The sequence below is a fragment of the Aquarana catesbeiana genome, linkage group LG08 (assembly GCF_042186555.1).
Source record: "Aquarana catesbeiana isolate 2022-GZ linkage group LG08, ASM4218655v1, whole genome shotgun sequence".
In the NCBI taxonomy this organism is placed as follows: Eukaryota; Metazoa; Chordata; class Amphibia; order Anura; family Ranidae; genus Aquarana; species Aquarana catesbeiana.
This window is the reverse complement of record NC_133331.1, coordinates 77,654,072-77,672,678: the sequence shown is the minus strand read 5'-3', so window position 1 is coordinate 77,672,678 and position 18,607 is coordinate 77,654,072. Positions and strand designations below refer to the sequence as shown.

The window sequence follows — 18,607 nt, the reverse complement described above, 5'->3', positions numbered from 1 at the left end:
ATTTGAACAGGTGAGACTGACAGGTGGTACCGCCTTTCAACTCAACATGCCGCATTAAAGTTGTAAGCAGCCCCCTCTAGCTGTGTAGTAGGCTTTATGTGGGCCATTAGGGGACAGATTCTCTGGGGCCTAAAAACTATTTTTAAGGTTCCTCCATGGTTAAAAGGTTGAGGAATGCTGCTATAGAATAAGTCACATGAGACAAAGTACATATTCAAATCTTTGTCCAAAAACAATGGAATATCATTGGTCTCCGCTAAAGATACTAGAAGAATAGTTTTTCAAACAGAGCCACCCATAGCCTACAGTGTACACTGAAGTGTTTTTGCTATTAGACTATAGGTCAAATTTAATGTAAATCTATCCTCTTGCTCTCAGTAAGGTCAGCTATGTATTGAGTGAAAGCAATAGTTCCTGCTTATGTTCAGAATAAAGTGTTACTAAACCCACAACAGTAAAATCAGACTGTATATGCAGAATAGCATGCTTGTTATACTCACTGTGGAACTTAAAGGGTTAATCCTCTGCATTGTGTAAAAAAGCTCTTTGATCCTGTATGCATAGATCCTTCCCTCCTGTACTGTCTATCTGGGGAAGGCCAGCTAACACAGAGGCAGGGTAGCCGACCTGCACATGCTCAGTTGTGTCTTTTATGCTGGAGAGAACATTTCCTTGTTCTCAGAGCTAGCCAGGTCACATGATATTGACATCATACATGTGGGCATGTATACAGGCTGCAGTGGAAATCTCCTTCCTGAACTCTCAGCACTGGAGAAACTGTGCAGTTTATCACGTGACCGTGATATACAGATCAGCCAAAAAAGTGTATATAGTGGCAGTATTTTAATGTTAAAAGAAGATTTATAAGCTGTGGGCACTGTGGGTGGGTAGATGAACTGTTTTCATATTACTGGGTTTAGTAACACTTTAAGGTATCTATCTGATCTGGAACTTTACAGTCCCAAGAAAATACACTATTGTTCATACTATACATTATGACATTTTACCAACAGAACAGAAAGGGGGAAAAAAAGGTGGTCTAAGACAAGATAGGACCAATGGGCTACAAAAATAATATAACCGTGCGTGTATGGGAAAGTAGGGAAATAAATCATTTTAAGATGAACTTCAAGCTTATTAGAAAATGGGATATCGATTCAATATGAGGAGCTGCTGAAATCACAGAGAACTCAATATTTAGTTCAGAATTTGATCCCCTAAAAAAAATGTGGCAGGGAAAGTTTCTCCTGCATCAGCTAAGTCCTTTTTTTGTCTGTCTTGTTCAAGCAAATTAAAACCATGTTCCAAGGTAAGAAGTGTTGCAGAAAGTGCTGTCTTTATATTGTCCTGGATTGTGTTAGGTGGAGTTCTCCTTTTTTAAGTTTGTTCTTCCCACATGTTTTTACAAATAAAGATCAGACGTTTAACACAGCAAGGCAATACATTTATATAACAATTACAGAAGAAAGGCAGAAAGATTAGCCATGTACTGAACCCACAAGAAGCAATGTTGGGATGTGCTGCGCTCTCACCTGTGCTCAGGTAGCTCAAGGCTTTTGATTTGAGCTCTGGGCTCAGCTGACCAGTATTATTGAGGTACTCCAAAATGAAGATATTGGGGGTAAAAAGGGCGATATTCTGTTCCCCACATCCAGACGGCATCTTTAGCAGATTACCTAAATTCTGCATTGCTGTTCCCATGATATCACCTAAAATAGATAAAATCATAAGGCTATTTATTAATACAATAAATCTTTTTAAGCTGCACCATTCACAGCAGTTTTTTTAATACTATACTCTGTCATAGCAACTCTGACAGTAAACACTGTCTAATTTACTCACCAATCACTGAGAAGTAGGCACGTTGAGAACCTTCTACTATCTGGCTTGGGAGCTTCAGGGAAATTGCTTCTGTTATTTTAGTGCCTGTATATACAGATTAAAGCGATATTAAACCCCAAAATACACGAATAAATGTAGATGCATACCTTATGTCACCATTGCTTTCTGTTTCCAGATTTGTGCACTGTCTACGGTATTACCAGGCTATGAAGGTTTCCTTTGATGGGTTTCTGACATGCATACTCCTGCCACCTGCTGCCCTTGCACGTTTGGATGCATGCACTGTAAGAGCTGCTGGCACTGCTTGCAGCTGGCGCATGCACAGTAGGGGCTGTCTGTCAGTGCTCTGGTGTCCTGCTAGAGCATAGGGGCTGCTGATGCTATCTGGCCAGCACATGTGCAGTAGGGGGCACTAACACTGTTCGCATCTAGTGCATGCCCAGTAGGGGCTACTATATGTCGGTGCTCAGGCACTGTGCCCGGCTGGAACATAAGCGGTGCTGACACTGTCTGGCCAGCTCATATGCAGTAGGGACTGCTGCTTTTCTGAAATCTGGTGCTGTGCATATGCAATAGGGGCACACTGAGACTTTGGCCAGCCAGCACAGTACAGTGCTTGGAAATCAGAGCCTTGGATGGTGCCAGAGCCCCCTACTGTGCATGTGTTGGCTGAGCAAAAGGGCTTGCTCCCAAAATAGGGACTTATAATCCACATGCCCCACTTTTTTTTAAAACTCTCCTTACCTGTTATGCTGGATTGTCCTAAATGCACATACTCACCTGTCCTGCAAAGCCAGCATTGCCCTGCTGCAGTCCAATGCTTGGGTGCCCCATCCATGCTGCCATTTTCTCCTCTAATGCGAAAGGGAGCCCTGACGCCTGCTCCAGGTTCAGGCAGACAGTACTCCCTCATGACGCACATAAACTTGCACTACTGGCCGCTATGTGTCCCTGCTCCTGCAGCCTCCTAGGATATGTGGTGCAAATATCCCAGGAGGCTTTAGAGAGAAGAAGATGTCATTTTCATCTAGGCAAGAATGGCTAGTTGTGGCAGGAAAGACTAAAAAAAAAATGTAAAAAGTAAAAATACAAAAAAATGTTTGCTGTTTTAGAGTGTGGAGGGGTGAGGAGTGCAATGATGCCTAGGATATCAATTGAGTGAAGGTCCGCTTTTATGTAGTAAGGCTATTTTCTCTAAGTTCTTCACTTAAAAAAAAAAAAACATTGGGTGTCTCATATGAACTGGAATATTTACCTATAGACATAATATAAAACATACCATTACCGCAGACCATGGATGAGTGTGTCTCCTCTCTTTCAAATCCTTCCGGCTGCAAATTAAACACAAACCTATGTTATATTGTACTTATACTTTTGGAGCATGTTGTCTGGTAGGAGAACATTCCTACAATACTTTTAAAAACGCAAATTCATTTTAGGACCAACTCGTGTAGATGCCAATTTGTGTTGGTGTTGGGAACCTAAAGTACCTTTTTAAAAAGACCCATAAAAACCATGCAGAAAAAAAACCCCAAGATAGTCTCTCTGCATGGACAGTGATCTCCACAAGCAATAATATACTGGAAAAGAGCCCTCAGTTGGTTCAATAGTGAACACTATTGTTCAATTTTCCCTAATCATTAATAGAGTTCATTCTGTAATGCTGATGCTGTTTGATACTACGCACCTCTCTGATGCCAAGTGGCTTCCTGTCGTCATTTATTTTTGTAATGTTTCCTATTTGCGGATTTGAATTAGGTTTGGAATGCTTTGTTCCATGTTTCTAATTCTCAATATTTATTTCTCATATTAATGTTTTTTTTACAAGCAGTGTATTAATCTGATGCTTATAATTATAGTCTAGCAGTGATGATGTTAGCTGTTCCTCTGTTGTTGTTGTATGTGTTGTTTTTTTTGTTTTTTTCTTATGGAAGCTTCATTCATTTTTTTTTTTTTTTTTTGTACCTACTGTAAACCAACAAACTTTTAGCTCAATAGTGATTCATATTTTATTCACAATGAATGGCGGACTTTTTGACTGGACTGGTCCGATGGGCTTTCTGACGGACTTCCGACGGACTTTTGAACGAACGGACTTGCCTACACACGATCACACAAGTCCGACGGCTTTGTACGTGATGACGTACGACCGGACTAAAGTAAGGAAGTTGATAGCCAGTATCCAATAGCTGCCCTAGCGTCAGTTTTCCTCTGTCGGACTAGTATACAGACAAGCGGATTTTTCGACCGGACTCAAGTCCGTCAGAAAGATTTGCAACATGTTTCAAATCTAAAGTCCGTCATATTTTTGACTGAAAGTCCGTTGCAGAGCCCACACATGATCGGATTGTCCGCCAGATTTGGTACCTCGGACCAGTCCGGTCGAAAAGTCCGCCCGTGTGTACGCAGCATTACTGGTAAGACAAATTTCCTTTTAATACATGGCTTGGTCAACATCCCACCTTACAGGAGATATAGTGCAAAAATCCCACCCAAAAATCAGATTTACTACCATGCAATTTTTTTTTAGGCAGGTATGAAAAAATGCTGTAAATTATGAATGCTTTCAGAAATAGAAGTGATAATACTTTATTTGTATCAATTAACAAAAAGGAAAGTAAATGAACAGAAGAGAAATCCAAATCAATATATGGTGTGACCACCCTTTGCCTTCAAACATCAATTCTTCTCTATATACTTGCACAGTTTTTGAAGGAACTCGGAAGGTAGGTTGTTCCAAACATCTTGGAGAACTAACAAGAAATCTTCTATGAATGTAGTAGGCTGCCTCAAATCCTTCCTTCTGTCTCTTCATGTAATCCCAGACTGGTTCCATGATGTTGAGATCAGGGATCTGTGGGGGCCAAACCACCACTTCCAGGACTCCTTGTTCTTCTATACACTGAACAAAGTTCTTAATGGCATTGGATGTATTGAGGAAAGAATAATTGCTACTCCCGACCAGCCCAGGTGAATAAATGATATGGAGCGATCTCAGCCTACATGTCTCCACCACACCACACACCCTGATGCGTTTCGCTTCACCCATGAGGGATACTCATAGGGTCCCGTTGGGCAGAGCGAAATGCATCAGGGTGTTTGGTGTGGTGGAGACATGTAGGCCGAGGTCGCTCCTTATCATTCACCTAAGCTGGTTGAGAGTAATGGCGATCCTTTCCTCTTTTCACTTGCTAGCCCTCTGGATTGGTATCAGGATAAGCCTGCACCCCATGTTCTGGGATACAGGGATATGCTTTCACCTCTACTTTGAGAGTCACCAAAAGCAATATAACAGGACATTGGCTGTATGTTTGGGGTCATTGTCCTGTTGCAGAATAAATTTGAGGAAACAAAAGGAAGAAAGAGCGCACAGGCTCTGTTGCAAAACCTTTTATTATACAGATAAAATGTATAAAAACAATACACTCAATGTAGGTGAATAATAGCAGAAACACGTTGTCCTGCCAACCACCTAATGCACGCTATCAGCTGTTGGCCCTCCATGTCATGTGACACAGAAGGCGGCTCCTCTCACTACATAGCCGGCGAGTCTCCATTGAGGTAGAGCAGTGCGCTGACAAGACATACATGTCTCCGATAACATCCTGAGCTCATGGCAGGCTGCCCAACTTCTGAGAGATGTACCATTGTGTGTACATGCAATGCCCAAGGTGGTGGTTTTAACCTAGAGCCTTAACCCCTTTTATTGATGGAACATACCATTGGACTATTTGGGAGTTTTGCTTCTGGAGCTATATAGACCCAAGTGCAATTACTGTACACAGTGTTTTTTTTTTTTTTTTTTGTTTTTTTGCTTATTAACAGAATATATTTGAGGCGAATCTCATGCCTCCCTGATGGTATGACATGGTTTATAAGTATCTCTTTGTATTTCTCAGCATTGAGGACACCATTTATCCTGACCAAATCTTCAATTCAATTTGCAGAAATGCAGCCCCAGACTTGCAAGAAACCTCCACCATGCCTGCAGTTGCTCGTTGTTGTTCCGCTCTCCAGCCCTTCGGCGAACAAGCTGCCTCCAGCTACAGCCAAGTATTTCAAATTTTGACTCATCAGTCTAGATCAGTGTTTCTCAACTCCTGTCCTTAAGGCGCCCCAACAGGTCATGTTTTCAGGATTTCCCTCATCTGAAATGGCTTTGGGAATTACTTAGGCAGTGAAACTGATCAAATCACCTGTGCAAAATAATGGGAAGCCTGAAAACATGACCTGTTGGTGCGCCTTGAGGACTGGAGTTGAGAAACACTGGTCTAGATCACCTGCTGTCATTTTCCTGCACCCCAGTTCCTATAATTTTGTGCATAGTTGAGTCGCTTAGCCTTGTTTCCATGTCAATATGGCTTTTTTATGGCTACAATTCTTCCATGAAGACCACTTCTAGCCTGACTTCTGCAGGCAGTAGATGGGGGTACCTGGGTCCCACTGGTTTCTGCCAGTTCTGTGCTGATGGCACTGCTGGATATCTTCTATTGCCAAGGAAGTAAGCATGATTCGTCTTTCATCTGCTGCATTAAGTTGGTCGACCACCGTGTCTACACTCCTCAACGTTGCCAGTTTTTTTGTGCTGCTTCAAAAGAGCTTGAATAGCACATCTTGAAATCCAATTCTGCTTTAAAATCTTTGCTTGGGATGCAGCATAATCTTTGCCTTGCTGATGTAGCATAACTACCTTATTGCTGTGTTCAGTCTTGTCATGGTGACATGAAACTGTCTTCCACAACCTCACCTTAATAGCAGAGTTTGGCTGTTCCTCACCCAGGTTTAAGCCTCCTACGCAGCTGTTTCTGTTTCAGTTAATGACTGTGTTTCAACCTACATATGAAATTGATGATCATTAGCACCAACTTGGTGCAATCGGTTAATCATACGCCTGAATCTAATCCTACAAAATCCTTGACTTGGTGCAAGTGTACAAAGTGTAGGAATTGATGCTGGTTTGAAGCCAAAGGGTAGTCACACCAAATATTAATTTGTTTTAGATTTGATAAAAATAAACAAATACAATATATATTTTTTTTAAAGCATTATTTCTCAACAGCATTTCTTCACACCTTCCTAGGTTTACAGAGTAGTAGGGCTGGGGGCTGGGAACTTTTTTAAGTAAGTTGCACACATATTGAATTCCTGTGCAGTGAATGTTGTAGTCAAATTACAAAATGGGCTCACCTCCACTAGAATATGTTTGGTGATTGTGTCCTTTCTCCCTTGTGTTGGGTTCACAATCTCATTTCCGCACAGTCCTCCTCCTGGCAGGGTCTGAGCACTGATTGTAAAGTTCACTTCACCTAAGAAAAACACAGGAGGATCTCTTACAATATACCTATGTACAGTTACTCATCTCTTGGATTAATGTACCACTCCAGACAAAAATAACAAGATAAAATGAATGAATAACCCATTAAAAGATAAAATAACAGCTCTTGCTGTCGTATTTTCAATGCAGATATTTCTAACCACAGGATTATGACTAGCTGTCCTCAGCTTGGTGGCCAGCATCATTCTTCCTCTGTACCCAGGTCCTCTTGGACTTGCCCCAAGCTGTGATGGACAGTGAAAGGAGAAGCAGAACAGTGATGAGCTCACCTTTCTGTCCCTCTGCTTTCTCCACCTATCAGCACATAAACTGATTGGCTCCTTGCACTGCCTCTTCTCCTCACACTCCAGAAAAATAAACCGGAAATTTCTGCACTGCTTACAGTGTTTTACCAGCTAACACATCACATTGAAAAAATGGTAAATAGAACTAAGATAACAAAGTGTAGCGCTAGGAATAGAAGTGTTCTGATGCAATTCAAACGAATGTCAAAAATAACAATAAAATGACAACACATATGAAATATAAATCATGGTATACACAGTTATGCACAGCGTGTATATAGTGAAAATGGGGGTATACACCCTCAAAATAAGTCCATAAATAAAAGTAAATATGAATTTGTTCACAGTCAAGTGCAATGAAGTCTTTGCAAAAGGTGAATATGTACACTCGTGAAAAAAAACCACCACCGGATGAAGGGAAGGCTTACCAAATCGTTTGAACACACTAGGGCATACGCTCTGTGTGTCAAACAGGCTTGTTATACAATGGATGGACCGTAGATAGATGCCGTCAAACAGGTATATGCGGGTAGCAGCCGAGTAGGGTCATGAGGAAATGACACCACAGGCAAACCAACAGCTCAGAAATCCATAGACATGTGTAGAGTATTGGAAAGGAAACGAGAGAGGGCCAGATGATGTCCTTTTAGAGACGAAACGCGTCGGTACGGTCCCCATTGCTGCCTGCATTATTCTACATCGCTGTTTTTACCTATATCCATGTGAGTGGTTTTTCATTTTAATAAATATATCTGTTTTATGGAATTACACTATAGTCCTCTCTCGTTTCCTTTCCAATACTCTCCACATGTCTATGGATTTCTGAGCTGTTGGTTTGCCTGTGGTGCCATTTCCTCATGACCCTACTCGGCTGCTACCCGCATATACCTGTTTTATACCAGTCCTAACTGATACATCTGCAAGAAAGCTTGTTCTTTTAAAAAACAACAGACTTTCTGGCTGGATCACTAAATGAAAATAGAGAAAAAACGCCTAAAAAAGAAAACTAATGCAGCCACCACTTCTAAGAATTGGTAGGCAACAATAAATATTTTCTTTTTGGGTTTAATACTTTAAGGTAAAAACTAAAACTATTTTTTCTAAAACTTTAAGGCATTTCTCTATATAAGCCTATAGTTCCTATGTGGCAAATGCTGAGTATTTTCTGTTTGGTGCAGCATGTTCAAGCACAATGGAGCAAGATAGCTAATAACTACATACATTCTTACAAATTTGGTCTACAATTCATCGGTGAATGCCATATCCCCTGCTCTCTGAATATAAGAAAGTTGGTCCAGTGTGTGACAAGGGTATATGTGTTAGTACAACCAGACTAGTTAAAGGTATATCTGACCATGACAGATGGGGTATATTTTACCTACGGCTTGGTTTCTAGACCAACTGCATTTCTTGCAATTGATGCAACCAATTTGTAAAACCAGTAGAAAAGTAAGAAAAATGAGGCTCCCATCATGCCGCACAGAGCAAGGTGGTCTCATCCCCATAGATAGGAACAAAGAAGTAGTAACCCCCTCAATTGGGACTTTGATTAGACCACCCACTCAGAAGATCCATAAAAATGAAAACCTTAATAATGAAAAAACATAAAATCCAAAGATGACAAATATGCACAACATAAATTACATGGAATGTCATAAAAATGTTATACATAGGGTGGTGTAAAATATGAATGCCCAGATGCCCGACACGTTTCCGGTATGAGATGTTCAAATACCTTCATCAGGGGTTCAAACAATATTTAGCATTCAAATCTATTCCAGTATGATGGTTCCATGTGAGCAGGCACTGAGGACCAAATAGTCCATATAGATATTCTACCGTACAAGGTTCAAAATATTATATATGTATTTAGGGCACAATCATAAGGTGCATAATATCAGCGACATCTATTGTGAGATGTGGGCCCATAAACTTCTCATCTGAAAAAGCGGGACACCCAGTTTGCTGAGACGGCACTACACGGCACACTGCGCACAGCTATAGCCACAGGACCAGTCTGTGGTGGGACAGTCAGACAATTACTCCGGGGCTATTTAGCCCATATTACTGGTCTCAGCAAACTGGGTGAGACCAGTATCATATCAGTATCATATCCAGAGGTTGTCTTTGGGAAATAGATGTATGAGTACTGTCAGCATTGCTACTGAGGTGGAAGGGGTGGGAGGTCAGCCTGTCAGTGCTTAGACCATACGCCGCACACTGCATCAAATTGGTCTGCATGGCTGTCGTCCTAGAAGGAAGCCTCTTCTAAAGATGATGCACAAGAAAGCCCGCAAACAGTTTGCTGAAGACAAGCAGACTAAGGACATGGATTACTGGAACCATGTCCTGTGGTCTGAGGAGACCAAGATAAACTTATTTGGTTCAGATGGTGTCAAGCGTGTGTGGCAGCAACCAGGTGAGGAGTATAAAGACAAGTGTGTCTTGCCTACAGTCAAGCATGGTGGTGGGAGTGTCATGGTCTGGGGCTGCATGAGTGCTGCCGACACTGGGGAGCTACAGTTCATTGAGGGAACCATGAATGCCAACATGTACTGTGATATACTGAAGCAGAGCATGATCCTCTCCCTTCGGAGACTGGGCCACAGGGCAGTATTCCAACATACCGACCCCAAACAGAAGCTAAAGAAGCTGAGGGTAAAGGTGATGGACTGGCCAAGCATGTCTCCAGACCTAAACCCTATTGAGCATCTGTGGGGCATACTCAAATGGAAGGTGGAGGAGTGCAAAAGGTCTTTAACATCCACCAGCTCCGTGATGTCGTTGTGGAAGAGGACTCCAGTGGCATCCTGTGAAGCTCCGGTGAACTCCATGCCCAAGAAGGTTAAGGCAGTACTGGAAAATAATGGTGGCCACACAAAATATTGACACTTTGGGCCCAATTTAGACATTTTCACTTAGGGGTGTACTCACTTTTGTTGCCAGCGGTTTAGACATTAATGGCTGTGTGTTGAGTTATTTTGAGGGGACAGCAAATTTACACTGTTATACAAGCTGTACACTCACTACTTTACATTGTAGCAAAGTGTCGTTTCTTCAGTGTGTCACATGAAAAGATATAATAAAATATTTACAAAAATGTGAGGGATGTACTCACTTCTGTGAGTTACTGTATATGAATCCCAATCAGAAATTGAAGCATAAATGGCACATGCGCTATAGACTGAAATAATAAACACAAGCTAGCCTGAGGATGATAGCCTGTGGGTCCATGATTACGAGAAGGGTGGAGGGGTCTCTCTGAACAGATTTTCTGACTTTAGCATTATACCCGTATTTCCTGCAGCAGTTTACTGGTTGCTATTACTTGTGCAGTTGCTGTTCAAACATTGAGGCTGGGTTCACACTATCACCGCATGCAGCTCACAGCAGGGGTCCGGTGCATCCCAGTTCACTGTTTCAAGTCCGATTTCAGCCCAAATTTTTGGCTGAATTTGGACCTGAAACAGACCAAAAGACACACAGGACCCCTGTGCAAATTCGCACCGGAACCACAGAGAAGATATGTGAACCGGCTCCAGAGCCGGTCAAAATCTCCTGCTATTGTGAATTGGATGCTGGAAATCCGCATCCAATTCGCACTAGTGTGAACCCAGCCTAAAATATAGCGTACACAGTTGTGAGAGAACCCTGTGCAGACCTACTAACTACTCAACCATATTCTTACCAAGAGAATGTAGGATCACTTCATATTCTAAAGTCACTCTGCTGTTTGCTTGTACACACTGACCATCATCTTCTGTGTTTATGGTTTTAGCTGTGAATTTGTCAGATTTTTCCAAATTAATTGCCACCTATTAATTGAAAAGGGGTAATGGTCATCAATAATACCACAACATACAATAATTGTGTATAAGCATATACCTTATATTATATTTGTGTGCATATGTGTGTGTATGTATGTACTGTATATTCTATACTGTATGTTATAGCAAATGTCTTGGTTGGTATAAACATTAATGAATATAAATTTAGAAATTAGTGAAATTTGATCATGCTCATTCTGTTATCAGTCAATCCTGAAATTTACAATATTAGTACAGTAATTTTCTCTGGGAATACTAATACAAACGCCGATGTCTGGAGCAAAATATTTCCCCATATTTGCCCCATCTTCATTTCTGATTAGATCCTGAACTTTGAATTTTATGTAGGTGTGGTAATATCTCCTTATTTCTGAAATGAATCTGTATAAATAGTTTGGAGATGCAATGTGTTTCTTTTTCTCATTTTGTATTATTATTATTATTATTATTATTACTATTATTATTGATGCTGCTGCTACTACTACTACTACTACATAATAATAATAATAATAATAATAATACAAATATTTTAAGTGGTTGTAATCCTCATATATGAACAAAGCACTATATACTTATATGGTGTTTACTTGTTACTATCCAAAGCACTAAGTGTCATTTCTCTCTGCTGCCTCGTTCCTCTGTTATCAGCATGAGTCACTTCTGGTTTTCTTGACAACAGCGAAAAAGGGGGTGGAGGAGAGCTCCAGCGCACACAGCCTGTGACTGATATCCTTAGTTCTGCATATTCTCCATGTACTGTGTGAAGGAGGGTGTTTCCCTTCCCTCCAATCAAAGTTTAGTGCTGTCCTCGCTGTGATCGGCACTGTGAGAAATCAGATCTCTGCCCCCTGCTTTTAAGAACTGAGAGATACTGTGTAAATTCTGAACTTTGAATGGCTGTAGAGGACAGATGGCTGCAGATAAACAGGTACTACGTATGTAGGAGGATTTGTTTCATCTTTGTGTATCATCTGATGCTAGTCACGCCACTGAGTAAATGTGAGGGATTTCAACCACTTTAATTGTCTATCTCTGCCTTCTGCTCTGCATCATACTTGTCTGCTAGTACATACACCTGTTTTTTTTTTTTGTTTTTTTTTTCTAAAAACTTATGTGAGCAGTTTAGAGACCTGCATTACACTACACGGTTCTACTTTAACCACTTCAGCCCTGGAAGGATTTACCCCCTTTATGACCAGTCCATTTTTTACGATACGGCACTGCTTTGATTTAACTGACAATTGCGTGGTCATGCGATGCTGTACCCAAACAAAATCAACGTCCTTTTTTTTCCCCCACAAATAGAGCTTTCTTTTGGTGGTATTTGATCACCTCTGTGGTTTTTATTTTTTGCACTATAAACAAAAAAAGAGCGACAATTTTGGAAAAAAAAAACAATATTTTTTACTTTTTGCTATAATATCCCCATTTTTTTTTTTAAACATATTTATTCATCAGTTTAGGCCAATATGTATTCTTCTACATATTTTTGGTAAAAAAAATTGCAATAAGTGTATATTGATTGGTTTGCGCAAAAGTTATAGCATCTACAAAATAGGGGATAGAGTTTTGGCTTTTTATTATTATTATTATTATTATTATTATTATTGTTGTTTTTTTTACTAGTAATGGCGGCGATCTGCGATTTTTATTGGGACTTTGACATTGGTGGCGGACAGATCGGACACTTTTGACACATTTTTGGGACCATTGACATTTATACAGCGATCAGAGCTAAAAATAGCCACTGATTACTGTATAAATGTCACTGGCAGGGAGGGGTTAACACTAGGAGTCGATTAAGAGGTTAACTGTGTTCTAGGGAGGTGTTTCTAACTGTGGGGGCAGTGTAGTGACTGGGAGTAGATCGACATCGCTGTTTCTATTCAATAGAAATAGCAGATCTCTCTCCTCTCCCTGACAGAACGGGGGATCTGTCTGTTTACATTCTCCCTCTCTCAATCGCGAGTTCTCGGCGGAAATCAGCACGTGCCGGGCATGTGCATCAGCTCTTGCGTCACGCAGCGGCCGCACGCACGCCTGCTAAGGCGCCTTAAAGCACTGATGTACAGCTACTGTACGTTGATTTGCCCAGGAGAGCCAACCTGCCACAGCATGACGGCGGCAGGTCGGCTAGTGGTTAAACTGGACAAGGTTATGGGATTTTGTGATTACTCACCCTGATGGTTTGCGGCAGGTAGTTAAACAAGTTAGCTTTCAGTGTGAATATCTCTCCCCGTACAACGGAGTATGGCAGGGTAAGGTCCAGGAAGAAAGGTTGGAAAGCCACCAGTGACACTGGTTCTGCAAGCCCAAAGCCTGCTTCCTCTGATGTACAGAACATCCCCACATTCCATGTTGTTATGGTGTCTGGTGCTGTCAGTTTCATGGTAGCTTGTCCAACATCACTGCAAGAAGAAAAGATTATGGAATTCTATACACCCTTCCAAACAAAACACAGTGATGCCCTCCACTTCAGTTAAAAAAAAAAAAAAGTCAGCAGCTACAAATACTGAAAGAGGAAGTAAACTCTCCCACTCTGATGCTTCTTTTCATTTAGTCCATTATAATAAGTAATTATCAAACTATAGCCACTTTAATCCAGCCCAAATCGCATATTACTTACTGTTTAAAGAAACTTTAAAAAACTTGTTTCCAGGGGTAAGGCAGCGCCATCTTAAGTATTGTTTTCTGAGTCCACAGTAGTGTATTTCCGCCCTTACATTGAGCACTTCCTGTACTGTTAACCAAGCCTCCTTCTCAATCCAACATTTCTATGGCAACCCTGCTTCCCTGCTCATAGCTGAATCGTTTTATTTCATAGTATTTACTTGTGCCGATTATCTAGTGTTTGCCTATGTCAGTCTTATCAGCTTCAGCTGATAAGACTGCAGTAATGCTGTCCAATGCCCAGGTTTACACTCCATGTGATGTCACATGGGGTGTAGTAGGAAGCTCTGAGTGCTTATGCAGTCTCATGGGATTTCAGTGATGTGCTGTAGGAAGTCCTGATAATAGACAAGTACACAGAGTGTGCCGTAAATCAGGGGAGATATGGGCATGCTCAGTGACTTCATTCTAAAGAACAAAAAGGATTACAACAATACTAAGCAAGTCAGGATATATCTACAAGCAGTGTTCATCAGGGCTTTTTATGCTGATTTACATGGGACAAAGTTGTGGGGGAGAGTTTACAACCACTTGAAGCTTCTGACTTAATAAAAAAACATTCACCAGCCCAGGGATCCAAGGCTGTCTCCACCCGAACTGGTTCTTCGCCAGTCTTTGGGTCCCTGGTGCCACCATGTTGACTGTAGGAAGCCAGTCGTGTTTCCCTGTGGCTTCACAGCTGGCTCCCCACTGCACATGCCTGAGTTGCACTGCTCTTTCTGAATGGTCCGGCAGCCTCCTGGGAACCAAGAAGTTGCAGGTATTTGGGGGGCGAGCTGTCAAAGCCAGGTACCTGCATCTTAAAAATAAATACAAAAAAAGGCCAATAAACACAGAAGAAGGGGGGAAGAGGAAAATCAGCAGAACTTTCTGTTCTAAGTAAAATTCTGCTTTAAGCTGACCATATAATGCTTGAATTTTGGCAACTTTCAGTTCAAGCAGTTTATTGCCCTGCCAACACTGCTCTATGTGATAAAAGTCAATTGTTCCATTTGACTTTTGTCAAGGAAGCCTGTCAAAAAATTGTTGGCTGAACAGCTCCTGCATCTAGTCAGATACAGCCATTGCTGGAGCATTCTGACAGCCATGCTGTTAGCTTGGATGGAGGAATCTGCTAGATTTCCTTTGTTCAGCCAGCAGGCTGAACAAAAGAAATCTGCTAGATTCCTCTATCTATCAGTGTATAGCCAACTTTGGGGTTCATTCACACGTCTTCACTTGAAGGCCTTCCTGAAGTCAACGAGGGAATCCAAAATTCTGATCAACCTTCTTAAAGAGTCAGTCCACCAAAATCGAATTTAAATTGAAAATGCACTACTGTGAGTGCAGGTTTGTAATGCGGTGTTTGGTGGGCAATATGCCCTTAGCTTGTATAAAGAAGGGAATTCAATTTTGTAACGTTAGGCCTAGCACACTCAGTGATTTATTTTGAACTGTATTATCTTGAGAATTTGTACAAATAAAACTAGCAGCTAGCTAGTTTTAACACCAACTGTGGGCTTTACCAATTCACAGATCTACAAGGGGCCCGTTCACACCATTGTGATAGCACATGTGTTATATCCATTGGTACACTGTGGCGCCATTTATTGCAAATGGCACCCCAATACGCCTCCAAATGTGTACTGTAATAAAAAGGCAGGCTGCCCTATTTTAACTTGCATTGCTGTGTGTTGCAGCCCATTCATTTTTAAAAGGCAAGGCAACAACACATGCGTTGCAGTGTACAGTGTAAAGGTGTGAACGAGCCCTCATGTGAAGTACAAGCTATATTGTTCTTTATCAGGCATATTCAATATAACAGAACACGCAAAACAAGTGCAATGTGCAGTAGCCACAGTAACCAATAGAAAGGTCATGTACTGGTCTGGGTTCAGTAAAGTGAATTCTAATTGGCTCCTGTGAGTCACTTTTTTTCTTGAAACTGTCTACTGGATAAGGCTGTATGCCTTATGTAAATAAGTTGATACTGAATTGCTCAAATTGAGCTATAACTTCGTCTTTGCTAACAGATTGTTACTTACTCTATTGCTACTAAGTCCCAAAGCCACGTTTCAGGGAAAAACTTCCTCACAGTTTCCACAATCTCTTCTTCTGCAGACTGTGCTCCCACTCTTCTCAGTGGAGCAGAAGACATCAGGTATGATACTTGTGGCTGCATTTCTATGAGAGAGTAGGCAACCTTGGATATATTTTTCTTGCTTAAACATGCCTATCACAATTCATCACAAAAAATAAGACCCTTCGTCTGAGCATATGGAACTGATATCCCTTTTTTTTTTTTTTTTTTAATAGCACTTTACTCCAGAATAAATCTATCTGCTTACAGGTCTTGAAAGAACAATGGTCATTGGATATCCCAGATCTTTCGGAAGACAATTGGGAAGAGTTCATTTATTCTTATTTCTACTAATATGGGCTATAGATCGATCGATTGATTCAACTGTGTATTTTTCACAGGATATATTATACCCCACTTAGATTATTTTGGATGCATAAAAGAGATAGCCCTATAGGTCACAAAAATAAAGACAAGGGAGATTAGCTCCATATGATCTGGACCTGTGAGAAAATAAGGTCATTTTGGTCCAGTGTCACACAGTTTATAGCCACAAACTTTAACCTTCCCAATGTGTGTGGTCCAAAATGGTGCCTGCTGGGGGTTTTGGAAGAAATTTACCTAAGCTCCTATATCAGAAACAGTTTATACGATATCTAATGTTGTATGCCAGGAAAACAATAGTATTACAATGGTTTTACTCTACAGTTGTGCCTCTTACCAATGGAAAAACTTGATTAACCAGGTCTTACCTGTAAGCTAACACGTCACAGGTCCCAGAAGATTGACCGGCCATTCACAGCATGCAGCGCAGCTCGCGCACGACTGAAGCTACAGCTGGGTGCCCACAGTTAGAATGCCGGCACAGCAGAGAGGAGGGGGAGAGGAGTGAGGCTTACTGCACCCGCATTGCTGGACCGTGGGACAGGTGAGTGTCTGTCTGATTATTAAAAGTCAGCAGCTACACTTTTTGTAGCTTCTGACTTTTAAATGGGTGGAACTCCGCTTTAACTATGATTGTTATGTTTGTATTCCTCTTGGATTCTTCTGTAATACCCGATCATTCTTTAGCCCCTGTGAGGGCGACCTATATGCTTGCTTTTGATTTCTTACATTGTGGCTTAAAACCAATAAATACATTGAAACAGAAAAACAGCGATTTATGTTAGTGTGCCTAGGTGCTCCTGTGGCTGTATATCTGAAGTGAGAGACCTCAGGCACTGCTGCCTCTGACTGCTACTCTTTTTGGATATCGATTTTGGTATGTCACTACGGTGCTACTCATTGTTGTCACTGTTGAAGGCTCTGACATGAGGAAGAAAAACTACCTCTACCAAGATGTACAGCACGGTAAGGGCTGGTTCACACCTAAATCGCACAGGAACGCAGTCCGCCTTCCTGTGCATTTCAGTATGGTGAAAAATTTTCAGCCCATTGGGCTGAAATTGCTCTGCATCGCAACTACAGTAGTGTATGCACTGCTTTTCAAAAGTGCACCGCATCAAAGCACATCTGTACTGCAGTACCATGTAATCCAGTGCAGCCAGGTGTTTGCGATCTGCATTTGAGGTGTCATTAAGAATACATTGACACCCACAGCAGATCGCATACCCTGTGTGTTTTGAACGCGGTGTAGGAAATGCTCACAGAATGCAGGTTTTCTGCATTGCATTCTGGTGTGAACAAGTTCTAGTTCTAGTTTTTTGGGCACAGCTTCCGGAGTTTAGTTTTGCTTTAGTGTAACTTTCAAATTTCAGATGCTATCCTTTGCTTATACAGGCAGTCCCCGAGTTACGAACGGGTTAGGGACTGTAGGTTTGTTCTTATGTCGAAAATGTTCGTAAGTCGGGAGCGCATGCGCAGAACAGCAGAGACGTCGTTTTCCGATGTTTCCTGATGTTCTGTCAAGTAGTCGCGCATGCGCAGATGCTGTTTTACGATGTTTTCCAATGTGAACAGTGGCCGCGCATGCACAAAACGGCAGCCGCCTCCCGTTCGTAAGTAGAAGTTGTTCGCAAGTCGGATGTTCCTAACTCGGGGATGCCCTGTATTTGTTATGGTATTAAATACAGGTAAAGCGATATGGAGATTAATCACTAGAGGGAGTTCTGATTTAGATCAGCCTCATTAATCCTCCCTAGTAAAAGCAATAGTAAAGTCTGCTTTTTATCTTGTACCTATAGGTAAGCCTATAATGCTTACTGTAGGTGCAGTAAATATCTCCTAAACGTGCACCATTTAGGAGATATTTACCTTAGTAGCAGCTGGTGACATAATGGCGCGTGCACATTGCACTCTGGATGGTGCCCTACATTCAGAGCTTTGTGCAGTGGGCTGTGACTGTGCGCATGCATGGGTGTGATGTCATTGTGGCACAGCCATTCAGCTGACCGAAGCCCGCAAATTTGGATGGAAGACTGGGTGAAGATGGAAGCCCTCTTAGTGGTGGCAGGGCACCGCTAGAAGGCTTCATTTTAAGGTAAGTCTGTCATAATGTGCTAGTAATCTTATGTGGGAAGGTTGCAGTGCCTATACACCTGTCTTCCTAATGCCGCGTACACACGAGCGGACATTCCAGCAGACTTGGTCT

General features: G+C 41.6%; 1 protein-coding gene across 2 annotated transcripts in view; it reads right to left on the bottom strand.

The window, feature by feature from the left end:
* LOC141105863 (alpha-2-macroglobulin-like) overlaps nucleotides 1–18,607 on the bottom strand; it is a 127,175-nt gene that overhangs the window by 38,495 nt on the left and 70,073 nt on the right. For both annotated transcript variants that reach the window (XM_073596016.1, XM_073596017.1), the window contains exons 18-24: nucleotides 15,983–16,121; nucleotides 13,468–13,696; nucleotides 11,150–11,276; nucleotides 7,030–7,148; nucleotides 3,122–3,173; nucleotides 1,843–1,926; nucleotides 1,533–1,709 (exon numbers count right to left, since the gene is read on the bottom strand). In XM_073596016.1, the coding sequence (XP_073452117.1) occupies nucleotides 1,533–1,709; nucleotides 1,843–1,926; nucleotides 3,122–3,173; nucleotides 7,030–7,148; nucleotides 11,150–11,276; nucleotides 13,468–13,696; nucleotides 15,983–16,121 (927 nt within the window). The remainder of the gene's footprint in view (nucleotides 1–1,532; nucleotides 1,710–1,842; nucleotides 1,927–3,121; nucleotides 3,174–7,029; nucleotides 7,149–11,149; nucleotides 11,277–13,467; nucleotides 13,697–15,982; nucleotides 16,122–18,607) is intronic.